The sequence below is a fragment of the Marmota marmota genome, unplaced genomic scaffold, assembly GCF_001458135.2.
Source record: "Marmota marmota marmota unplaced genomic scaffold, marMar, whole genome shotgun sequence".
In the NCBI taxonomy this organism is placed as follows: domain Eukaryota; kingdom Metazoa; phylum Chordata; class Mammalia; order Rodentia; family Sciuridae; genus Marmota; species Marmota marmota.
This window is the reverse complement of record NW_025999990.1, coordinates 101098-126928: the sequence shown is the minus strand read 5'-3', so window position 1 is coordinate 126928 and position 25831 is coordinate 101098. Positions and strand designations below refer to the sequence as shown.

The 25831-nt window shown below is 36.9% G+C and overlaps 2 protein-coding genes and 1 non-coding gene across 12 annotated transcripts in view; 2 read left to right on the top strand and 1 right to left on the bottom strand.

The window, feature by feature from the left end:
* Ocln (occludin) overlaps positions 1 to 13967 on the top strand; it is a 50284-nt gene extending 36317 nt beyond the window's left edge. For all 6 annotated transcript variants that reach the window (XM_015482263.2, XM_015482264.2, XM_015482262.2 and 3 more), the window contains exons 6-9: positions 486 to 701; positions 4319 to 4490; positions 11381 to 11422; positions 12727 to 13967. In XM_015482263.2, the coding sequence (XP_015337749.1) occupies positions 486 to 701; positions 4319 to 4490; positions 11381 to 11422; positions 12727 to 12828 (532 nt within the window). In that variant the 3' untranslated portion in view covers positions 12829 to 13967. The remainder of the gene's footprint in view (positions 1 to 485; positions 702 to 4318; positions 4491 to 11380; positions 11423 to 12726) is intronic.
* On the bottom strand, positions 8576 to 8682 carry LOC125617802. The gene has a single exon (XR_007348916.1). It is a non-coding gene; the product is annotated as a U6 spliceosomal RNA (small nuclear RNA).
* A 3515-nt stretch (positions 13968 to 17482) lies between the features above and the next one.
* Positions 17483 to 25831, top strand: part of Gtf2h2c (GTF2H2 family member C) — a 38194-nt gene continuing 29845 nt past the window's right edge. The window contains exons 1-8 of one of the 5 annotated variants that reach the window (XM_048806056.1): positions 17483 to 17609; positions 20793 to 20875; positions 21867 to 21944; positions 22261 to 22297; positions 22709 to 22795; positions 23623 to 23673; positions 24005 to 24059; positions 25412 to 25517. In XM_048806056.1, coding sequence (XP_048662013.1) covers positions 20820 to 20875; positions 21867 to 21944; positions 22261 to 22297; positions 22709 to 22795; positions 23623 to 23673; positions 24005 to 24059; positions 25412 to 25517 — 470 coding nt within the window. In that variant the 5' untranslated portion in view covers positions 17483 to 17609; positions 20793 to 20819. Of the gene's footprint in view, positions 17694 to 18313; positions 18386 to 20792; positions 20876 to 21866; positions 21945 to 22260; positions 22298 to 22708; positions 22796 to 23622; positions 23674 to 24004; positions 24060 to 25411; positions 25518 to 25831 lie in introns of those variants that run through there. The other 4 variants (XM_048806060.1, XM_015482260.2, XM_048806057.1 and 1 more) reach the window with 4 other exon arrangements.

Sequence of the window (25831 nt, the reverse complement as noted above, 5' to 3'; positions counted from 1 at the left end):
GGAGGGGAGGGGAGGGGAGGGGGGATAGTAGAGGATAGGAAAGGCAGCAGAACACAACAGACACTAGTATGGCAATATGTAAATCAATGGATGTGTAACTGATGTGATTCTGCAATCTGTATATGGGGTAAAAATGGGAGTTCATAACCCACTTGAATCAAAGTGTGAAATATGATATATCAAGAAATTTGTAATGTTTTGAACAACCAACAATAAAAAAATTAAAAAAATAAATAAATAAAATCCCCCCGTCCGACCCATGTCAGACCTTTAGAACTGCTGTTGTGTATCAGAGGATCCTGAGAGTGCCATAACGAATGTGGCAAGCTAGGCATCTGCTCAGTGCTGAGCATGTAAACCCTTGAATGCCTGTGTCTGCATGCAAGTATTGCTGAGTGCTTGTTATTGCTGCCCTTTGTGGTTATGATATTACTGGCCGAGCTGTAGTGTACTCAGTGGCCACTGAACACTGACCTCTGTTTTAGGGTGCCTGAAGTGGCTCAGGAGCTTCCCCTCACTTCACCCATGGATGACTTCAGACAGCCTCGCTACAGCAGCAGTGGTAACTTAGAGACACCTTCAAAAAGGGCTCCCACTAAGGGAAGAGCAGGAAAGCCCAAGAGAACAGAGCAAGATCACTATGAGACAGACTACACGACGGGTGGAGAATCCTGTGATGAGCTGGAGGAGGACTGGATCAGGTAGAGTCCCTCTCCTCTTCCTATAGCCACTTGCATGTCCTGAATATCAACGTGGCCAGCCGGGTTTGGAGTTGTTGCTTCTGGTACTGGGTTCCGTGGTATGATTTTATTCTTTGCCAATGAGGACTGGAGACAGTTTTTTTGTGTTGTGTTATGTTGTGTTTTTCCTTAGTGTCTTTTTGTGATCAAGATGGAAATGGAGGCAATTGCTTGACTGTAACCATGTCTTAAACACACTTTCAACTTCCCCACAAAATGGCTGGTGAATTCCTCCAGTGTCCTCTAACAATAATTACCCAAGAGAGGTTTTTTCAAGTTAAAAAAAAAAGTATAAAGGAATTCTGTTTTACTGATTATAAAATTCCCGCCCAGATCAGTGAGTGTGTTGTGGCTTTCCTTTAGCAATTCCCCTTAAATTAAGCTTTCATGATAAAAACCAGAGTTTCTTTTAAAGGTTAATCCAAAGAACTCAGGGCAAACAGTTTTGTAAACAATTGCAGTAACAGTTTAGAGTTCTGGCCAATGTTGTGGTTAACTTGTGTCATTGTTGGTTTTAGTCTGTCACTAGGTACACATGGACAGAGTGCAAAACCTTTTCTTGCCCCAGTGTTCTGAGGATTGGGACACCAGGCCGAAACAGTTGTGATGTGCTTGGTGGTTAATGAAAACACTGCTTCTCCAGGTTTTAGTAGGAGCAGGTGGGACAGGGATAGCTCGAAATCCCTTGCTCACCGGTGATTCTGGCACCTCATCTTCTCCTTCCCCCAAGAGTTTTTTGACATGCTTCAGCCATCTAGCTGTAAAATATTTGCCTAACTTGTATTATAGACGATTTAACTAAAAACTCAGAAATCCTAAATTTTTGTTTCCCTTTTGATCAAATCATTAATTTCCCCCCATGAAAAATGAAAATATTAAACTATTAGATTTAGAACTTGAAATTTCATATTAGGATAAATAATTCAGAGTATTTTCCTCAATGTGTCATGAGTTGATAGCATCATCTTCATTTGCAAGGGGTTGTGGTATATTCAGAGAGATAAGTGATGACAGAATTTGTTTTCCTGATACAGTAATGAATTGCCAGATTATTTGTCCAATGAGCATGTTTTTTTTACTTTTTATTCATTTTTTTAAAAATTGTAGTTATAGATGGACAGAATGACTTCATTTTATTTGTTCATTTTTATGTGGTGCTAAGGATCAAATTCAGTGCCTCACGTGTGCTAGGCAAGCACTCTGCCACTGAGCTACAGCCCCAGACCCTATTCACTTATTTTTTGAGAAAAAGTAGAAAGAAGTTTTATTGTTTTGCTAGCGAAGGAGAAACACAGGGACTCCAGTCCCAGATACTGTGATTCTGCTCATCAGAGGGAACAGGGAATTTTTAAAGCAGTGATTCACAGGCTACATTCCAAATGTTCTCTGCCCAGAGTTATAATTCATTATTATTTGGGAGATAGTCATTTTTTAGATCTTCTGGTGCCACCCCCACGTCTGAATTACTTCATTCTTGTGGTGGGGGTGTGCTCAAGGACAAATACCTCTGCCTAGGATGGGGAAGAAAGGTAATCCTTTTTTCCCTGAGATTAAGGAGCAAAAGACTAGGGAGAGGGAGGAAGAGAGGCAGAGAAAGAAACATGTCCATTTAAAAAATAAGTTGCAGTAGCAGAATAGCAATGCTATATTCAAACCATAAAGTGAACCACTATTATATTTCCCCACTGTCAATTTCTAAGGAAAAATGTGCGTCAACATCTCCAAGCTTCTTTCTGCTGAGAGAGGGCAAAGTTAGGGGAAGTGACCTGAAGGCCTTGTTCTCTGTCAGATAGGACATGGACAGTTAAGGGTATTTGGCATCAGGGTAGTCTAGAGGTCCATGGTGGCAGTTGGCAGGTGACCAGACAAGGCATACATAGGGCAGGGATCATGCAGATGGCCAAGGGTGTTACAACTTCACTGGGTTCAGATTCCTTTTTCTCAAAGTGGACCAAGATGGAGCAAACCATCTTCTAACTCTCCAGCAGTTTGCTCTCAAGAAATTCACCAGCCCCCTTGCTTCCTCCTCATGGAAGTGGGGTTGCTTGGAGTGCCAGATCTAGAAAGAAAACTGGAGTAGGAGCTGCTCTCAAGTCCCATCTGTGTCCTCAATTTGTTACTGAAAACTTACCCCTTGTCCCCCATGCCAATCCAATAATGAGTACACGATTTTGACAAAAAGAAATGTTTTATTGCTTTGCTAGCAAAGGAGAAACAAGGGATTCCTGTCCCAGGGGCTATGATTTTTTTTTTAATATTTATTTTTTAGTTGTAGTTGGACACAACACCTTTATTTCACTTGTTTTTTATTTTTTATCTTATGTGGTGCTGAGGATTGAACCCAGGGTCTTGCACGTGCCAGGCGAGTGCTCTACTGCTGAGCCACAACCCCAGCCCCAAGGGCTGTGTTCTTGAGCATATGTTTTTACATGAGCATGTTGTTTCTTTTGGGGGGGTAATATCTACTTTTATAATAAAAGAACAAAATATGCTATTTCTTTTCTTTTTTATAGAAATGTACCATTTTATTACAAAGCCTCACAAAAATTAAAATAGTATCTTAGAAAGGAAGCTAGACTACCAACCTTCACCTGTGGAACTGGGGGGAAGACAGGGCAGTATGAGTTTCTTGGCTCTCTTGAGGCCAGTGGGAAGGTAAGAAAACAACCAATGGCTGATTTTAGGAGTCTGAAAAGTACAGGGGGTCCCTGAAGACCCACCCATCCCTTTTAGAACACTTAGTAAGGGCACCTTTCCAAAGCTACTAAACAGACCCTTGTCATTTTAGGATTTTTCTTATGGTTACATCCCTTCCCCCCAGATCTGCACTGTAGATGGTTCAAAGAGGGATGGGGGGAACAAGGCAAGTGCTGGAAGTTTGCTCAGCACAGCTGCCTTGGGATCAGGGCCCTGGTTCCTATCTAGTCCCTGGGGACATTTATATTTAATACAAGATATGCTATTTCCACTTAGGAAAAACAAGACCAAAAATAATTAAATGAGCCAGCCTGAAGACTGTAGGTGGTAGCAGGAAACAGCCACTCCCAGTAAACCACTGTGCTGCTGCAGTGACCAAAACAGGCTTTGGGTTCCAGAATTTGTTTTAAGACAATAAACCCAAACATTCTATTATCATGTGATTTTTGGGTTAAAAGCAAATGTGTGTTTATGACTTGGACCTTAAATTTCATAACTGATTTTCTACTTTATTTCTAAAACTTATGAGAGAAAAACCACAAGCAGTAATATAAAAAGTAACATCATTCTTTTTAATTTTTTTTTTTTTGTTTTTTAGTTGTTGACAGACCTTTATTTATGTATTTATATGTGGTGCTGAGAATCTAACTCACACATGCCAGGCAAGTGCACTACTGCTGAGCCAGAGCTCCAGCCCAAAAAGTAACATCATTCTTAATGGAAGATATTGTATCCCATCTCCCTCCCCCGCATTAAAAAAAAAAAAAAGTAAACAAGGGAAGGTCATTCTCTATAGTCTACTGGCTTTATTGTCTTTGAAGGATACTGATCTTACGTCTGCTAAGGATAAATATGTAGTCATTTTCTCTCTTAATTCTTAGGGAATATCCACCTATCACTTCAGATCAACAAAGACAACTCTACAAGCGAAATTTTGACACTGGCCTGCAGGAATACAAGAGCTTACAAGCAGAACTTGACGAGGTCAATAGAGAACTCTCTCGTCTAGATAAAGAATTGGATGACTATAGAGAAGAAAGTGAAGAGTACATGGTAAATTCAAACCTGATATTTATATATTGCATAGAATTTGATTTCTAATCTATGGAGAAATAGCATCCTTTATGCTAAAGTTGATAAAATTTTTTTCTTTTTTTGCTAAAACACAATTTCATAGTTGAAATGAGTTTTGGATGACAGTTTTTCCAAATTGTTGATTGTACTAAGAATTATAAAATCATATTATATGTACCTCTACTCCTTTCTATTTAAAAGAAAATAGCTAGATTATTTTTTTCTACTTGTAAACATAATGTATGCTTTCTGTAAAAAACTCAATACAGAGGGCTGGAGTTGTGTCTCAGAGGTAGAGTGCTTGCCTAGCACGTGTGAGGCCCTGGGTTCAATTCTCAACACCACATAAAAATAAATAAAATAAAGGTATTGTGTCCAACTACAACTAAAAAATAAATATTAAAAAAAAAATATAGAGCTAGGCATGGTGGTGCATGCCTGTGATCACACCTACTTAGGAGGCTGAGGCAGAAGGATCACAAATTCAAGGCTCCTTGGTTTCTTAGTGAGACCCCATCTTGAAATAAAAAGTAAATGACTGGGATATAGTTCAGTGATAGAATACTTGTGTGAGGTCTAGAGATTAATCCTCAGTACCACAAGCAAACAAAGACCCCCAAATTTAATACAGAAATGTATATAGAAAAATATATCACTTTAAATCCTATCTCCAAAAAATTCTTGTCACCACAATACTAGTTGTTAGCATATCCTCCTTATGAGGGACTGATGTAGGCACATATAGTCTCTAGTACAGAATCATCTTTTATCTTTCCTCCTTTCTTACTCAAGAGTAAAATAATGAACTATTTTTCCCTTGATCACCCAGTTAAGGTAGTGTTGGTCCATATAAAGTTAATTTCTTTTTGTCTCTTTTTTCCTTTCCTTCCCACCCTTCCCTTCTTCTTGCCTGCCTGCCTGTCTTCTTGCTTGCCTTCCTTCTTTCTTTCTCCATCCCAGAGGATTGAACTTAGGGGCAGTCTACCACTGAGCTATACCCCCAAGCCATTTTTATTTTGAGACAAGATCTCTTTATGTGGCCCAGGCTGGCCTTGAACTTTTTTTTTTTTTAGAGAGAGGTGAGAGAGAGAGAGAGAGGGAGAATTTTTTTTTAATATTTATTTTTTAGTTTTCGGCGGACACAACATCTTTGTATGTATGTGGTGCTGAGGATTGAACCCGGGCCGCACGCATGCCAGGCGAGTGCGCTACCGCTTGAGCCACATCCCCAGCCCATGGCCTTGAACTTTTAATCCTTCTGCCTCAGCTTCCCTATTAGCTAGAATTACAGGTGTGTGCCACCACACTGAGCTTATTTTTTTCTTTTTAAGCTGTCTATATGGCATTTTGTATGGATACTGAAATTTATATAGATATGTCACTCTTTAAAGAGATTAGTCTGTCTCTCATCTATTTGTTAATTTTATCATTGATGTAAGTGTGGATTCATGAGTATTTTTTTCATACTTTGAGTTATGATCTAATAGAATTTATTTTGTGGTTAAATTTTTTCAGTTTTAACCACTGAGAACTCTTTCAATTGCTTCCTATGACTCTTGGATATTCTTTATCCTTGTGGCCCCTCCCCTCTCCTCCTCTTATACTAAGGGTAGAACCCAGGGTCTCATGCATACTAATCAAGTATGTTATACCCACAGCCCCATCTTGTCCTTCTTAAAAAATATATTCTAGCATTGCTTATTTCTTGCTTTTGCTGAGCAATAGTTTGTAGTGACTCTGGAAACTGAACAGAAGGATCACAAGTTCAAGGCCAGTCTTGTCAACTTAGCAAGACCCTATCTCAAAATTAAAAAAAAAAAAAATGGGGAGGGGCTAGGGGTGTGGCTCAGTGGTACAATGCCTCTGCATTCAGTCCCCATACCAGAAAAAGAAAAAAAAAAGTTTGTGGTTATTGTTTAAATCTACTTTTTCCTTTCATATTTTTTATTAGTGCATTATAGTTATACATAATTTGGGTTCATTTTGACATAATTATGTAAGCATGGAATATAATTTTCTCTGATTCAGTCCCCAGTACTTCCCCTTTCCCTACCCTCCTCCCTCTCCCTTTTCTCCTTCTTTTACTTTACTGGTTGTCTTCTACTTTTTGGGTTTTAATTAGTGCTTTATAGATATACATAAAGGTGAAATTCATTGTGGTATATTTGTTTATGGACATAGAATAGGTTTGTTCATTTCATTCCACAGTTCCTCCCTTTTCCCATCCCTCCTCTCTCTCTCTCAATCCCCTACCTCTACTCCACTGATCTCTTCTATATTCATGGGATTCCACCCCCACATTTTTTTTTCTTTTTTTTTTTTTTTTCAAAAGGCACACTGTGAAGTTTATTTTGTCTGCTTTCTTGCCAAGACCCAAAGAGGTTAAGTGACTTGTCTCAAGTCACACAGCAAGTGGCAGAGTTAGACCCAAACCCAGCTCTCCTGATAAGCAGCTAGTGATAGTTGAGGGCTTTGTCTTTTTCTTCCTGTCTAATACCTGAGATTCAGGGAAAAAAAAAAAAATAGTGTGCTTTTCACCTTATAATCTGGCCCCCCATGGAAGTGTGGTGGGGAGACTTAGTTCTCCATCTTTGGGGGATCAGAAAGGGTCATCTGGGACCCTTTCAGCCCTTATTTTGCTCTAGCTTCCACATAAGACAAAAGATTTGACCCTGGAGTTTCTGCGTATGGTTTATTTCACTTGCCATGATTTCTCCAGTTCCATCCATTTACCAGCAAATTCCATAATTTCATTCTTTATAGCTGAGAAACTCCATTGTGTATATATACTGCATTTTCTTTACCTGTTCATCTGTTGATGGACACCTAGGTTGGTTTCATAACTTGGCCTTTGTGAATTGTGCTACTATAAACATTGAAGTGGCTTTATCATTGTAGCATGCTGATTTTTAGATCTTTCGGATAACTACCAAAGAGTGGGATAGCTGGATCTTATGGTGATTCATTTCCAGTTTTTTGAAGACTCTTATTCTGATTTCCAGAGTGGCATAATTGGCAGTCCTACCAACAATGCATGAGTGCACCTTTTCCTCCACATCCTGGCCATCATTTATTATTATTTGTATTCTAGATAATTGCCATTCTGACTGAAGATAAAGTCTCAATGTAGGGTTTTTTTTTTTGGTACCAGGGATTGAACCCAGAGGCATTTAACCATTGAGCCACATCCTCAGCCCATTTTATTTTGAAACAGGATCTCACTAAGTTGCTTAGGACCTTGCTAAGTTATTGAGGCTGGCTTTGAACTTCCGGTCCTTCTGCCTCAGCCTCCAGAACCACATGGGCCACTGCACCTGGCTCAATGTAGTTTTTATTGTATTTCCCAAATTGCTAGAGAAGTTGACCATTTTTTCATATATTTGTTGGTCATTTGTATATCTTCTTCTGAGAAGTGTCTCTGTAGTTCTTTTGCCCTTTTATTGATTGGGTTATCCTTTTGCATGTGTGTTTTCTGAGTTCCTTATATATTCTGGATATTAATTCCCTGAGGAACAGATGACAAAGATCTTCTCCCATTCTGTAGGCTTTCTCTTCATACTCTAGTTTCCTTTGCTGTGCAGAAGTTTTTTAATTTGATGCCATCCTACTTATTCTTGGTTTTATTTCTTATGCCTTAGGAGTCTTGTTAAGGAAGTTGATGCCTATGCCAACATGGAGGAGTTGAGCCTACATTTTCTTCTAACAGTTGCAGAGCTTCTATTCTAATTCCTAGGTCCACTTTGAGATGGCTTTTGTGCAGGATGAGAGATGGAGATCAAGTTTCCTTCTTCTGCATATAGATATCCTATTTTTCCAGCATATTTATTTAAAAGGCTATCTTTTCTCCAGTCTATATTTTTGGTACCTTTGTTAATGATCAGAAAACTGTATCTATGTGGATTTATCTCTGTGTTTTCTGTTCTATCCCAGTGATCTTGTCTGTTTTGGTGGCAATACTGTGCTGTTGCCTCTAGCATTGCTCTTCTTGCTTAGATTTGCTTTGGCTGTTCTGGGTCTTCCAAATGAATTTTAGAACTGTTTTTTCTAGTGTCTTTCTTTTTTCTTAAAATATGGAATGCTTTACAAATTTGTGTGTCATCCTTATGCAGGGGCCATCCTAATCTTCTCTGTTTCACTCTAGTTTTAGTATATGTGCTGCTGAAGCGAGCACTGTTTTTTCTAATTCTGTGAAGACTGTCATTGGTATTTTGATGGGGATTGCATTGAATCTATATAAAACTTTTGGTAGTATGGCCATTTTGACAATATTAATTCTGTCTTTCAATGAACATGGGAGGTATCTTCTAAGGCTTTCTTCAATTTCTTTCTTCAGGGTTCTGTAGTTTTCATTGTAGAGGTCTTTGACCTCCTTGGTTAGATTTGTTCTCAAATGTGTGTGTATTTCTTAGTTTATTTTTTGAGATTATTGTGAATGGTTTTCTGGGCTCATAAAGATCTACTTTTTAGGGCTTGGGTTGTGATTCAGTGATAGAGAGAACTTGCCTTGCATGCATGGGGTACTGGGTTTGATCCTCAGCACTACATAAATAAATAATATAAAGGTATTGTGTCCATCTACAGAAAAAAAAAAACAAAAACTACTTTAAAATTTTTTACCTGTAAAAATAGCTACACAATTTTCAATTTTAAGGTTGTGCCATAATTTACTTAAGAGTAATCCACAGCAGCCACCACAGTGGTGCACGCCTGTAATCCCTGCAGCTTGGGAAGCTAAGGCACGAGGATTGCAAGTTCAAAGCCAGCCTTTTCTCAAAATAACTAAATAAAAAGGGGTGGGATGTGGCTTAGGGGTGGGATGTGGCTTAGAGGTTGACTGCCGCTGGGTTCAATCCTTCATACAAAAAAGAAAAAGTAATCCTCTGCAGATAGACATTCAGTATGTCTCTTCCACCCTGGAAGGCACAGGTGATCTTCTCCAGTTTTGCATTCTTGTCTGCTGTCTAGTTAAAACAAATGCCAGAATGTGGAATGGGTGAACAATAGGGTATCTGCATTTTAACTTTCACTATAAAACTGTCCTCTAGAATTATACCAACTGCATTCCCCTAGTAATGCACTAGGGGGCTCAGTTGACCCACATCTCTCTAGTGCCTGAAAAATTAACTACCTTGTGTCTTAGGTATTACTAATTAAATACTTTCTCATCACTTTATATTTTTATTGGAATTTCATATTTATTTATTTATTTATATTTTTTTTAAAGAGAGAGTGGGGGAGAGAGAGAGAATTTTTTTTTTTAATATTTATTTTTTAGTTCTCTGCAGACACAACATCTTTGTTTGTATGTGGTGCTGAGGATCGAACCCGGGCCGCACGCATGCCAGGCGAGCGCGCTACCGCTTGAGCCACATCCCCAGCCCTCATATTTATTTTATTAAATATTCTTTGCAGTTTTTCAATTAAGGCCATCTGCTTTTCCATTTTCAAGTATTTGCTTTTATAGCTTGATTTGTCTGTTTTGTGGTTTCTATATGGTATTGTGATAAACCTTTCTCAGTTAACATTTATTGGTCACTTTTTGAATCTTTGTTGATGTGGAAGTGCTGAGATTATAAAGTCAAAATGCATGTCTTCCCTCCTCACCAAAGAATTTATATACTAAGAGAAAAACTGACATGTAAATAAATTATTGTAACTGCTGTATTTACGTTATGTATAGAAAGCACATTTAAGTGCTCAGAGGATAAAGTCAACTAAAGGCCTAGTGAGTTATAGAGGAAGCATCACTGAGCTGTGTCTGTCACAAATTTTCTAGCGAGGCACATACCTATGGCACATATATGTAATCTCAGTGACTTGGGAGGCTGAGGCAGGAGGAATACAAGTTCAAGGTCAACCTCAGCAACTTAGCAAGGCCAATCTTGAAGGAAGAAAAGAAAGAAAAGGGAAAAGGACTTGGGATGTAGCTTGGTGGTAAGGTGCCCCGGGTTCAATCCGTAACACCCTGCCCCTCCAAAAAAGAAATTTCTAGATAGAGCTGGGCACAGAGATGTATGTCTGTGCTTCCAGCAACTTGGGAAGCTGAGGGAGGAGGAGTGCAAGTTAGCAAGAACTTGTCTCAAAATAAAATTTAAAAAGGGCTTGAGATGTAGCTTAGTGGTAAAGTGTTCTATGTACTGGAAAACAAAAAACGGATAGAAGGGAATGGTGTACAGTGAGTGCAATGCAGGATTAGATGTCCATAAGGAAAACATGGTAGAAATATTGATGCATTAGCCTGCCTAATTTTTTTTTTTTTTTAAAAGGAGTTGCTAATGGTGGACACCAAACTGGGAAATTAGATGAGTAAAGTTTATGGGAATCTCAGACCAGTTTCATAGTGGGATATAACCAGATCAGATCTGCATTACAATTCAGAAGACTTTTCTGATGTCAGTGTTGCATGTGGCCTGGCATGGGGGGAAAGATGAGAAGCTTCAGAACAAATTATTACCTGCCCATATGAATGGAATGCACGTGAAAATAATATCAGAAACGTTTCTTCAGCTGGGCACGGTGGTACACACCTGTAATCTCAGCTACTTGGGAGCTGAGGCAGGAGGATCATAAGTTGGAGGCCAGCCTTACTGATGCCCTGTCTTAAATTTTAAAAATAGGGCAAGGGGTATTGCTCAGTGGTAGAGCATCCCTAGGTTCAATCCCCAGTACTGCCACCTACCATATGTTGTCACTAGATACCTTCCTGCTGACTATAACTTGGTAAATTTTTAAAAGCTGTAAAGCTTCATTAATTCCTTATATTCTTATCATAAACTGGTCTTTTTAGCTCCAAAGTGCGACATCAGGAATGTTATTCTTCAAAGAGAAATGCCCCACTAAACACATTGCCTTGTGTTTCTCATTAATAGGCTGCTGCTGATGAATACAATAGACTGAAGCAAGTTAAGGGAGTAAGTATCCTGAATTGTAAGATTCTTTCAGGAAAATCTTTTCTATGTTTTTATTTATTTATTTATTTAACCTTTAGGATGACTAAGAATACCTTCTTATGCATGCACTGGTTATTGAGAAAAAGCCTTGTAATTTTGATAGGAATACTATAACTCAGCAGTTGGAACTTTAATTTCAGTTGTTTGCTGCTACAGTCCATACTGATTTTCTGAAAACTTTTTTTTTTTAAGTATACAGACAAAGTGTTGAAATCAAAGTATACAACTTGGTAAATTTTCATAAAGTGACTGCACTCCAATGCACTGGCATCCAAATCAAGAAATACATTTCCTTGTGACCTGGCAACCCCCACCCCATCTTTTTTCCCTGATATCTTGAACTTTATATAAATAGAATCATACAGTATGTATTTTGTGTGGGGGATTTCTTTTACGATGTTTACAAGTTCCTTTCATATTTTGGCATGTAGTTCTGGTTCATTTATTTTTATTGCTATGCTGTGTGTTTAATGATTAAAACACAACTTGGACTTAGGATGAAACTCAATATGCATGAAGCCCAAGGTTCTATCCCCAGCATGGCAAAAAAACCATACACACAATTTATTCATCTACTCTATTGCTAATCAACATTTGAGTTCCCGATTTTTGACTTTTACAAATAAGGCAGTATGAAATATTTTTGTAAATGTGCAAACATTTAATAGGTACAAACTCAGAAGTGAAATCAGAGTCATTGGGCATGCAGTAGAAGGCATGTGTGTATCTAGCCTTAGTAAACACTGTCAGACAGCTTTCCAGGATAGTTGTGCCATTTATATTCCCTCTGAGCAATGCAGCCCCCGTTGTTCTGTGTCCTTGCTAACACTTGGTATTATCAATCATTGACATTTTTAAGATTTTACTTTAAAATTTTTGTGAATTATGAAGCATCATGATTTTAAATAAGAGTTTTAAAACAGTATGTAGTAAACTTCTCTTATCCCCTGTTCGATAATGCCAGTTTCTTATTTCACTAATTTTTGTAGATGATCTGATAGAAAAAAAGGCCAATAAGTCGTCTTGGTGATTTAATGAATTTTTAGAAGTGAGCGTATGCTTTGTGAAATCCAGGTTAGAACATAAAATTGAGTAAAGTGAATCAGCTGCCTATGTGGTTGGCAGTACCACCAGACACTTTAAATATATTCATTTAACACTCAGCAATTCTTTATGACTAATATTCCCTTTGTTCACCTCTGCCTTCTCAGCAGACCTGTTTTAATTGTGTTGAATTCATGTGATTCATTTTTCCTCCCTTTTAGTCTGCAGATTACAAAAGAAAGAGAAATTACTGCAAACAGTTGAAGAGTAAATTGTCACACATCAAGAAGATGGTTGGAGACTATGATAGACGGAAAACTTAGAAGGCAGATGCCACAGTGCTGGAGAAATTAAGGAATATCTATCTGATATCTCTGAAATGTTCTCAGAAGGCAAATGACTTTGGACTCTTATCTAGGAAGCCAAACTCGGTGTTCATTACAAAGTTTTGGTAGCTTTAATATCATCAGTTTCATATCATCAGTATTGAAGCATTTATAAATAACTTTTGTTAATCAACTGGGCTGAACACTCCTATTAAGGATTTTATAGTTTAAACACTGGTTCTCGTATTAAGAACAAAATAATGCTGTTTGAGGTTTTTAAACCTTAAAGGAAGGTCCTGGTATGAACTGTGCTGTGAATTTTCACACCCAAGAAAGCATCTAATCTTCCCAACAATGCTTTAGATAATTATTATTTATAATCATTTCTTTTTAAATAAGAAAACTGGGTCCCTGCAATGAAGTCTCTGAAGTGAGACTGCTTGTGTACTAGCATATGCTTTTGGTTATGTCTATTTTATGACTCCATTAATAATAAAGTCCCTGCCTTTGGAATTTTAGCTACTGTGTATACTACATTCTGCCAACCTCCCTATTGATTTTTTTCTGTTATAAAAATGATTAAAAGGGTTTTTTTTGTTGCTTTTTGTCACCTGTTAATTAAGATCATGTAAAATTAACAAATGTATGAAATTTAAAGATTGTAAATATATATGTGTGTGTGTATATATATATATATATATATATATATATATACACTTTTTAAAAATGAAAGCTTAAACCTAGTGTTTAGAATTTTGTGTTTTTAAGTAGTTTTTATCTTTTATGGTTTACATGCATTTTTTGGTAATCAACTAGACCTTTTTCACTATATCAGAATGTCCCATTACATTCATAATTGAATTATGACTTGAATTATATCATACAGGAATGTTCAACTTCTGTACATATTTCATAAGGTATTAAACCTGGTGTTCTCTTTTTGTAATATACAGTTTGATGTCATTAGTATGGTTAATATTAGGCTGTGGAAAACTACACTCAGGAGTTGTTCCTTGTTTTAAACTATTTTGTGTGCTGTGCTTGTTGGCAATTTCCCAATCCTTTGGCTGTAAGAAGGCTAATGTGTCTGGAAATAGACTGCTATTCCATAAAACACCAAATTATTTCAAACCGTTCCTTTAAATCTCATCACTTCTTTAAAAACTTCAAATTCTTATTAGAAGTAAAATTAGTTCCTAATACTATGCTAACCAAGTTGATTGTGTTTATCCCAGTTTTGATTGTTTTTCTGACAATTGAATAATCTTTAGTATGCAATTCAGGCATTGAAGTTTATAATTTTCTGTGTACAATTTTGCATTAGTTTCTAAAGATAAACTTTTAAATAATGTTTTCATGGAACACTGTTTCACTTCTTCAAATTGAAGAAATTCTTATCTTTCTATATGCTACGTAATATGTTTCTATATTATACAAAAGGCATTTCCAAAGTTTTTAGATTCACATCAAATGGAAATGAGCATGAGCACATTCACTGATTTTTTTTCTTTTTATTTGTTCGGACTGGGGATTGAACCCCTAGCCTCAAGCATGCAAGGCAAGCACTCTATCACTGAGCTATATCACTAACCCACCTTCACTGATTTTTGTTAAACATTTAATTATGTTCTTGGAAATCATTTTACCTTGTTTGTGAAGGCAAGTTTGCCAGTGTTCTCATAGAACAATTTTTCCACTGAACACAGAAAATGAAATAGGAAGGATTGTAAAATTGTGCCATAAAATTGGACTTTGAAATAAAATAAGAAAATAATTGTTGAAATGCAGTACGTAGCAATAAAGATCACTTCAGGAAGCCAGGATCAGAAGACTGTGGATCATGGATCCAGGGGCTCTGGCATCAGTTGGGACTAGGGTTTCTCACCCAGGCATTCTCCCTGCTTGGGCATCAGGATGGAAGTGTCTCCACTCTGGATTTTTTCAAAGGCTCAGCTGGAACAATCAGAAAACATACTTGATCTCCTGGGTGTTCGTGATTCTACTACACTACACCACTCTCACTCCCCCCTTCCATCCCTACCTTTAAAATTTTTAATTCTGAGACTGGGTCTCATTAAGTTGCCAAAGCTGTCCTCACACTTGCTTTTTCTTTTTTTGTCCTCGAACTTTCAGTCCTCTTGCCTCAGCCTCCTGAGTTGTTGGGATTACTACAGGCATGTGCCAGTGTGCCTGGCGCTCTATACCACCTCTTGGGTGAAAGGAAAAATAGATGTAGAAGTACGTAATCCCTTATTTTATATTGTTAACATTTTTTCTATTGAAAAGAAATGAGTAAAATGCTTGAATAATTAGGGAAGCTTTTAGAAAATATTGTATCAGTAAATTATTATGTCCCTTTGTAGTTAGAAAAGTGATATAGCTACATGGCCAGGATGTTTTTATATGACAGCAACAAAATGTAGAAGGGTATTCCATAAAGTTTCTCATTTGTTGCCTGCAAAGCATCTGTTCTATTCTTGGCTTTGCCCTTCAGCAGTTACTCAAGTAGGTCCTTGGATGAATTACTTAACCATCCTGTTCTTCAGGTTTTTGAATCTGTAAAAGATATTTGTAATGACCTAATTTTAAAGGTAATATATCCTTGTCTAAAAGTAAATATGGAAATGGAGAGTAGCACTCAGCAATGCTAGTTTCCCTTTCTCCCCCTTTAAAACTTTGTTAATGTGAGACAACATAAAAACTGAACAATAAGACCTTGTCATTCCAGAGGAAATGACATTGGAGTTGCCACCAAACCCTGTAGCTATCATCATTTTGCATATAGGTAATTTAAAATCCAGCTGTGGTCTTTCTACTACAATGTAGGAAACCTGTCTTATGATTTTGAGGGAGGTAGAATGCAGACCAGGAAGATTTGGGTACCAACAAAACAAAGACAAAAGATTGAATATGCTGATAAGAGAAGGAAAGAGATCATTGCTCATGAGGTTCCTTTCTGCTATTTCTCCCTTAGTCCCTGGCTCTTTTCTGATCCTTTGGAGGTTGCCTTGCCTCTCCATTTCTCAAGTGTGAGAAATTCTAGTAACTCCATATGTATCAGTATATATCTCAAACAATTTGTCCAAAACTGAACTGATCTTACTCATGGCCTCTCAGCAATTGCAACTACACCCTTTCAGCTAAAAACTTTGGAGTTATGATCAATGACTTTTATTGATCATGCTCAGGATTTTTTTTTTTATATAACATCCAGTCTTTCCACTTATCATGAGGTGCACTGCCATATTGAATTGGTCAAAGCCATCCTGGCCTCTCCTGAATTCTTACAATGCTCTTAGTCCTCCACCCCTTCATGATTTTAGCTGCCACTGAAGAAGGACTCAGTCACTGACATACTCCATTTTGTCCATCTCTGCCTCCATTTGCCTCCAACTTTTTTGTCTTTCTGAGCCACTCTTTGGTATTTACTTTGGATTCTAAGAACAGGTTTGATGGATAAGCATCTTTATGACAAGGAACCAAAAGTACCTCCAAGCAATGCCACCACTGAGCAGATCACCCCTTGATGAGATTGCCCTTACTAAGCAGGAGCAACTGCCCCATGATGGAACCAAGGCTGTGCCCCCAAAGCAGGAGCAATCATGATGGGAATTGAACTGCTCCCCTCAAGCGACAATGGCTTTCCAGGAGCTTCCTAGAACTAATCCCAAAATGATCAATGGGACCATGGCCTGACCAAGGCTCCCTCCGATCCTTACCTTTGCTGTAAAATCTCAACGTTCCTGTCAACACCTTAGGTCACTGAACCTCTTTATTTGTTCTTCCCACTGTAGCCAGGCTGATAAAAGCTCTTTTTCTTCACCACAGCTGGTCTCCTTGATTGGCATATTGGGAAGGTGACTGAGCCCAGTTTGTTTGGGCCTCTTGTCCTAAAAATTCCAATGACATCACTACGCCCACTGCAACAGTCCCTAAACCACACCAGCGTGTTTCTACTCAGAGCCTTTGTGCTTGCTGTTTACTTTGTCTGGAGAGCTTTTCCCCCAGGTGACGTTAACTCCTTCCTTCCTTTGGGTTATGGCTCTCACTGAAAATTCCTCTGACCACCGTGTTTCAAACTGCAACCCTTTCCCTCTATAAGCTTATTTTTTCTGAATAGTACCACCACCATTTGATACATTTTTCACCCTTCTTCCTTTCCCCAGTGATTGAACCAGGATGCTTTACCACTAAGCTACATCCCCAGCCCTTTTAATTTTTTATTTTGAGGCAGGGTCTTGCTAATATTCCCAGGCTGGGCTAGAATTTGCGATGTTCCTCCCTCAGACTTCGAGTGGCTGAGATTACAGGAGTATGCCACCGCGCCCGTTTTTCTTAATAGTTTTCCCCCTTGTAGGGAAAAAAAAAAAAAGCCTCTACCGGGACAAAGATTTTTTAAGTTTTCATTACCATTTTCTCGGCGCTTAGAACTGTATCGGCGCTTAATAAAATACCGTTGCACAGCAAGGTCCTGGCCCTGCTGCCGTGATTAGAGTATTTCATCCCAACCTTTAGAAATCAACAAAATCAAACTCCTCAGAGCTCGCAACGGACGGTTGCTGTACCTCTGAACTCGCAGGAGTGAATAGTGACCGCTCTTCCAGCCTCTTTGCGAAGACCAGCTAGGAAGCAGCTAGTTGGCTCAGGGAAGAATGTTTGGCAGCCGAGTTCCCAGCCGGAACGTTTCTGCGTGACTGCAGCGCACTGCGGAAGAACGTTGACTGCGCTCCTTTAGGACTGGGCGGCGCTTCCGGCAGAGAATCGTCCCCGCAAGATTGGTGAGTTGGCTGGTGGAGGTTCTTGCGGCGCCTTGCCCGGGCAAGCTGTCAAGTGAGGCGGCTAGTAGGGGACTTCGGGCCCAGGTCGTGTTGAATTGCCCTGGCTGGCTCCGTAGGGTAGCAGGGAGCGTGTGAAGGTGGAGGAGGATGGCTTCCGTGCCGGGAGCCGTGGGGAAGCATCGGAGCTGCGGTTTGCGGGAATGTTTCTCTCAACCTAGGGCAGAGTTTTAGCAGTTACGCTTGGTTCGAGTTGGTGACCTACCTCCATCTGTGTTCTCTAAAAAGTTACCAGCTTCTGTGCCTCAAGTTCCATATCTGAAAAACGGGGACAGTAATCTCCCTTGCCTGTCTCATCACTTGTTTGGCAGAGTAAGGTGTGAGGGAAAGCTTTACAAATTGTGATGTTTGGGGAAGCTCCCATTTGTTTGCAGCATTCCGAATTCATATTAACAGCAATCACAAGTCTAGGCTCACTTTGGGGGATATGGATTTTCTGGGGTTGGATTCCAGGAAATGGATCAGCGACATATTTAAGATGATGAACTATTGGGAATTCATAAGCCATTGGAGATCTTCCAGAGTACCTCTTTCTCCAAGATGCATAAAACTCTTCTCTATTAATAGAATTAATTCTAAACATCCAACTTACTTTTGTACATCTATAGTTTGATGGTGCTCCTTTTCTTTCTCTGATTTACCATTGCAGATATTTCTAATGAAGATGTCCTTGTACACAATGAGCCGAGACCTTTCCAGCTTCCAGTTTCTACTCACTGGTTCTCACTTTGTTTATGAATTTCAGAGAATGAATAATTATAAACAATTAAAAATAAAATGCAATTTAAATATTGATGTGATGAATGGCAGGAGCCATGTTTTCAAAAATTGGAGTTTAAAAATATTGAGAACATTATGTGATCTTTTCTGGACTTTTTAAAAAATATTGTTTTTTAGTTCTAGATGGACACAATACCTTTATTTTATTTACTTATTTTGTATAGTGCTGAGAATTGAACCCAGAGCCTCACACGTGCTAGGCAAGTGCTGTACCACTGAGCCACAACACCAACCCTTCTGGTCTTGATGTTCACAATAAATCCAGATAACACAGGATCAAAATGTTCACTTTAGTCTCTATATTATGCTCCTACACGCATCATCAAACCCACAAGGCACCAACATAGGGTACTGAAATAGCACAGATGTTAAAACTATTGTCTAGTTCTTCATGATATTAAAGTCGGTCACCAAGTTTCCTTTCAATACAAGGTCATATTGTATGTTTAATTTGTGTCCTTATGAATTATGAGCCTTAAGTGATGAACTTTCAGGATTTCTTTCAGTGACAGTGAGTGGTTTATTTATGTAGTGGGAAATATACAGAATTTTAGTTAATAATATCTGTTGCAGTAGGTGCCACAAAAAGAAGTGAAGCCTTAGAAGCAGGCTCCATCCAACTTGTCAGTAGATTTTAATTCCAAATGTCTACTTATAGGTCAGATCTTCAGATTTTATTATTTATTTTTTTGGTACTGAGGATTGAACCCATGGGCACTTTACCACTGAGTTACATTCTCAGTCCTTTTTATTTTAAATAGGGTCTCAGTGAGTTGTTGAGAATCTTACTAAGTTGCTGAAGTTGAACCTGGAACTTGTAATCCTTCTCTTTAGACTCCTGACTCACTGGGATTAGTGGTGTGTGCCACCATACCTGGCAGTTATATATATATTTTTTAAAATAGCTTTTTATAGAAGCAGTGAATACACAGAGGATAAAGTATTGGTTATGGTCCTTATTACAAAAAATAATCTTTGTCTCTGCCAATGACAGAGGATATGCTATTGTCCTCAGTGTCTTGGCACTTAAAGATTCCTTGGCCTGGCATGGTAGCAAATGTCTATAGTCCCAGCTACTCGGGAGGTAGATGTATGAGGATCACAAGTTCTAGGCCAACCTCAGCAACTTGGGAAGACCCTGTCTCATACATCTACCTCCCGAGTAGCTGGGAATGTAGCTCAGTGGTAAAGTGCCCCTGGGTTCAACCCCCAGTACCAACCCCCACCCCCAAAATCCTTTGATCCTTTATTTATGGAGGAAGGAAATTGAACATGCAGTAGGAAGGGAGATGGCATTGGGAAAGGTGGAGATAAAGGTATTAGGGATGTTTATTACTTGGTTATTGTTCATGGGTTATTGTTCATTGATTTTATCCTAAAGTATGAAAGAAATTGATGTAATAAGAACATACAGAAAAGAATAAATAAGCAAAAAAATCCAATTACTCTTCATCCTATCATGCAGTTGATACCACTTGTCCCATTTATTGAATATCAGTATTTCCTTTGTTTTTTTCTTAAATATTTGAGGTCATATTGTATGTTTAATTTGTGACCTTATGAATTATGAGCCTTAAGTAATGAACTTTCATTTTTCAAAACTTTTGATTATGCCAGGTGTATGGAACATGCTTGTAATCCCAGCTACTCTGGAAGCTGAGGTAGAAGGATTGTTAGTTCAATCATCCTGGGCAACTTAAAAGACCCTGGCTCAAAAAAAAGGCGGGGTGGGGCACTGAGACTTTAAAGCTTATCTGAGTTCAATTCTCAGTACCTAAATGAATAAGTACTTTTGATTATAAGAACATTCAAGCCTGCTCAAAAGTGGAGAGAGAGTACATGAATTGTCATTGTCTATCACTAAGCCATAATAATTTTCAGTTGTGGTTAATCTTATTTTAGCTACCCTTGTACCTACTTCCCATAATTCTGTGATCTTGTCCAGTAATAAATCTATAAAGCATTTTTTTTTTTTTTTACAATTAAAAAGATTCAAGGGGCTGGGGTTGTGGCTCAGCGGTACAATGCTTGCCTCACATGTGAAGCACTGGGTTCAATCCTCACCACCACATAAAAATAAATAAACAAAAAAGATACTTTTTCTATGGGTGCCAAGTTTATTTATAAATACTCATATTCTTTATTGGAAATAGAAAAATAAAAAAGAGTTCCATGAAGGTTTTGTACTTTCATCCTATAGCAATTGAATAGACTAGAAACTAAAATAAGATGCCCTGAATTCTCAGTTTTTTACTTTTTAAAGTTTCTCTTGAACTTTCAAATAAGTGGATGTATTTTTGTAACAAATATCTTTAGAAAACTCATGATATAATTTTTTTTTTACAGAATGCTGAATAATACATTTTTAAAAATATGGATGAAGAACCTGAAAGAACTAAGCGGTGGGAAGGAGGCTATGAGAGGACATGGTAAGTAGGGCATTATTGCCCTCTTTTTTCTTTTGGACATTGTCTCTTTGTCTCTCTCTCCCTCTCTTTTAATTTAGTGAACTGTATTTTACATATGCTATAATTCTCCCATTTCCAATATATAATTCAGTGATTTGTTTTAGAAAATTTACTAAGTTGTGGAGCCATTTCTAGAAACCAGTTTTGGATTTTTTTTTTTTTTTTTTGATACTGAGGCTCAAACCCAGAGGTGCTTAACCACTGATCTACATCCCCAGTTCTTTTTATTTTTTAAAACAGGGTCTTGCTAAGTTGCTTAGGGCCTCGATAAGTTGTTAAGGATGGCCTCGAACTTTGTATTCCTCCTGCCTAGCTTCCTGAGCTGCCAGCATTACAGGTGAATGCCACCGCCCCCTACCCAGTTTTGGAACATTTTAACCATTCCAATAAGATCCTTCATTCCTATTTATAATTAGTTTCATTTCTACCACCTGTAAACAATCACTAATCTACTTTCTATTTCTGGATATTTCACAAAAGTAATCATACAATATGTGGTGTAGTGGGTCTAGCATTCATTTAACATACTATTTCAAGGGTCATCTATGTTGTAGTTTGTATTAGTACTTCATTCTTTTTTTGCTGCTGAATAGTATTCCATTATATTGTTATACTGCATTTTTAAAAATATTTTTTAAAACATTTATTTTAATATTTTTTAGCTGTTGATGGACTTTATTTTTTATTTTTATGTGGTGATGAGGATTGAACCCAGTGCCTTATGCATGCTAGGCAAGTGCTCTACCTGTGAGCCACAACCCCAGCACCTGCTGTTATACCACATTTTTGTTTATCCATTCACTAGTTGATGGACATATAGGTTGATAATAGTTTTTGGCTATTATGAATAGTGCTGCTATAAAACATGCAAAAATGTACACATCTTTTATATATGTTTCATTTCTCCAGTTAATATTTTTAGCTTATCTTTTCAAACAATTATTTCTTATAGGGAAATTCTTAAAGAAGATGAATCTGGTTCACTTAAAGCTACAATAGAAGACATTCTCTTCAAGGCAAAGAGAAAAAGGTATATAAATCCTTCTAAGTGTGTTACAAAAGGAAAATGCATTCCATAAAGCCTTTCACCATCTATAATCATACTTAATACTTCCTTTCAGCTGTGTTTCAGAGAAACTAACTTCTTGTCTGAATAGGGAGAAAGAACTAGCAACCTAGTCTGTATCAGTTGGGAAATGGTCTTCAGGAACTATCTATAATGCTTATAATTATATTAAAAAAATTAATAATTTACTTCACTAAAAGGTACATATTTGTTGGAAAGTTGTATTGAGTTTTTTGATAGTATATGGTGTTCCATTAAAATGTTTGTATAATTTTAACAGAGTATTTGAGCACCATGGACAAGTGCGACTTGGAATGGTATGTTATTAGTTTTTCCTTTACTAATATGGAATAGTTTGGATTAGAGGAACATTCTGGCTTGATAGACTAAACAATAGTAAAAGACAAACCTTATAAAAGAATATATTAAAAATCTATGTACAGAATATGTGAATATTAAATGCCACTTTTATTTCTTTTTTTTTTTATTAGCTATACATGACATTACAATGATCTTGGCAATTCATACATTTGAATCAATTGGGGTATAATTTCTCATTTTTCTGATTGTACAGATTGCAGAATCACATTGGTCATACAGTCACCTATATACATACAGCAATCATAATGTCTATTCTGCTGCCCTTTCTAAATGCCACATTTATTTCTTACTCAAAAATGTACTTGGAAATTTTTCCTACACTTTATCCCCCTTTTTTTTTTGGGTAGATGCGCCACCTTTATGTGGTAGTGGATGCATCAAGGACAATGGAAGACCAAGATTTAAAGCCTAATAGACTGACATGCACTTTAAAGGTATTATAAAATCATTTAATATACTAAATGTAAGAAATTCTAAAGAAAAAAAATTTAAGAATGTAATAAGTTTTTTTTTCAGTTAATATAAATGATAACTAAGCAGAAGTGCTATCTGGTCATTTTGGGAAATAATAAAACAAAATAGCTAATTATTTGTGTGTTTAATTTCTACCCTCCCTCCCCAAATCAGCATCTTGCTTTGTGAGTTATCCATTTTCTTTACTGAGTCTTCATTCTCCTTTGACTTAATTGAATTTGTCTTGTCAGTTTACAACCACATTCATATCTTTCCTAATTTATAAAAGCCTACTATCAATTGTGCTTTTCTTCTCTGGTTTCATTGGATCTTTTCCTTGTTTGCATTGTTTTTAACATGTCCAAATGGGTCTTTTCTTTTGAGATGGGATCTTGCTTGGTCTTGAGCTCATAGCCTCAGGAGATTGTCCTACCTTAGCTTCACCAGTGACTGGTATTACAGGTGCTTTTCACTGTGCCTGGCCTGAATCCATCTTTTAAAACCTAGCTCATTTCTATCTTATCATCCACCATTTCAAATACATGTTTTTACTATTTACTATTTTGATAGCATCTATAAGTTTAAAAATCATGAGAAGTAGGCTGAGGATATAGCTCAGAGGCAGAGAGCTTGTCTACAGTCTGCAGAGTCCTGGGTTCCATTCCTAGCAGTTCAAAAAATTAAAAATAAAATAAAACATGAGAAGTGATGCTTGATAAATAGGTTTCACAGAACATTAATGGGACATGTTCTTTGTGGTTGTTATTTTTCCCTTATGTAATATTTCCTTTTTGTTTTCTTCAAACAGTTGTTGGAATACTTCATAGAAGAGTATTTTGATCAAAATCCTATCAGTCAGGTATGTAGATAAGTGCAAGAATTCAAATAAAAATCCAATTTTCCTGCAACATATATATATATTTTTTAAAAATAGGACTATTCTATAATTAAGAAATTTAGAGTGTGTATCCATTTCTGATACACTTATCAATGAAAAACAAAATAACTCTATAAGTTAAACAATATACAGTGAACTTATAGCTAAATTTATTTGTCAGAACACTGAGAAAAAATTTCTCCTGTTTTGCTTATTTCTTCTATAGGTACTAATTTATTTTAGTTAAATAAATTCTTATCAAGAGGAAATAATTTTATATGAAATTAATAATCATTTTTGTTTTTATTTTGAGATTGGAATAATTGTAACTAAGAGTAAAAGAGCTGAAAAACTGACTGAACTCTCAGGTATGCATAAAACAACCTTTACAGGACTCAAGGACTTTGCTTTAATTATCCAATTTTTTTAATCCTGTTCATAGGGGTTGCCTAATAAGTAATATGAAGTTGTCCTCTGTGCTTTGTAGGTGAAACAACTTAATAATGTCACCTTCCACCCCTGTTAATCTCTTGGGATCTAAGATTAACTGTTGTTGTATTTGATTTAATTTAATTTTTTTTTTTTTTTTTGCTTTGCTGGGGATTGAACCCAGGTCTTTGTACATGCTAGGCAAGTGCTGGACCCCTGAACTACACCCCCAGCCAGGATGAACTGTTTTACGTTGAAGTCTCCACAGTAGTGAATAATAATATTATGTTAAATGTAAATGTGTTTAAGACATGTATATTCTTATCCTGAAAATATTAAAATAACTTCATTATAACCATTCATAAAATCCACTTAATCTTTCACTTAATTTTTTGTTTTTTAATACTGAGGCTTGAAACAGGGGTGCTTTACTCTTGAACTACATCCTCATTCTTTTTTTTATTTTTTATTTTGAGACAGTACCTTACTAAGTTGCTGAGGCTTGCCTCAGCCTCCTGAGTCATTGGGATTACAGGTGTGGGCCACCACACTCTGCTTAATAAATTTTCGAAAAACATTTTTATGGCAGTTGTACTTGACCTGAGTAGCACAATGTATTGTATGTAGTGTAATTGAAGCAAAATCATATGAAGAGCTATTCATAGGTTTACACTTGAGTAGGTAGCAACAATTATGTCATGAAAGCTGCTCACCTACCAGTGATAATAAGACATGCTGATTTCAGAGATTTTAAATGTGGAAATATATTGGTCTTTAAAATGATGATCTATGGCCTTGTGTTGGTACACATCTGTAATCTCACCTATCTGGAAGCCTGAGGCAGAAGGATCACAGTTTTGAGGCCAGTCAGAGCAGTTTTACAAGTTTTTGTCTCAAATAAAAATAAAAAAGGCTGGGGATGTAGCTTAGTGATAGAGCACTTGCCTAGCATGTACAAAGTTCTGGGTTTGGTTTCCAATTCTAGGGAGAAAAAAAAAAGATGAACTATGGAAATATGAAGAGTAAAAAAAGTATGCATATGCTCTTGGTTAATATTATTTAAAAATATGTGTGCTGTTGGATATAAAGAGACAATTATTTGTGTTCTGGTTTTCAATAGGAAGTGAGATTATCTACCAAATATTTCTGATAAAAGTGCAACTTGATAAATATATTTTGAAGGCAGTCTTATTTAATATCATAAATATGTAAATTTTAGAAAAAGTATATATTTCCATGTTATATATACATAGCATTTTATTAAAACTAGATTATTCTATTTTTATTTTAGGAAACCCAAGGAAACATATAACATCTTTGAAGAAAGCGGTTGATATGACCTGTCATGGAGAACCATCTCTTTATAATTCCCTAAGCATGGCTATGCAAACTCTAAAGTTAGTATTTTATATTTCTTATTTATAATTGGCTTAAAAGTTTTTTGAATCAGTTAAATTGAAATGATAATATATTAACATGGGTCTCTGTAAAGCCAGTTATGACAAAATAGTTAAGTAGGAAAAATATGTAATATCATGTATGATATTTATTTTGGTGTTAGTTAGTAATTTTTATTTTACATTTTAGTAGGTGAATTATATCTTTGTTTTTTCCTTTAGTACTGAGGATTGAACCCAGAGGTGCTTAACCACTGAACCACATCCCTAGTACTTTTTATTTTTTATTTTGAGACAGAGTCTTGCTAATTTGC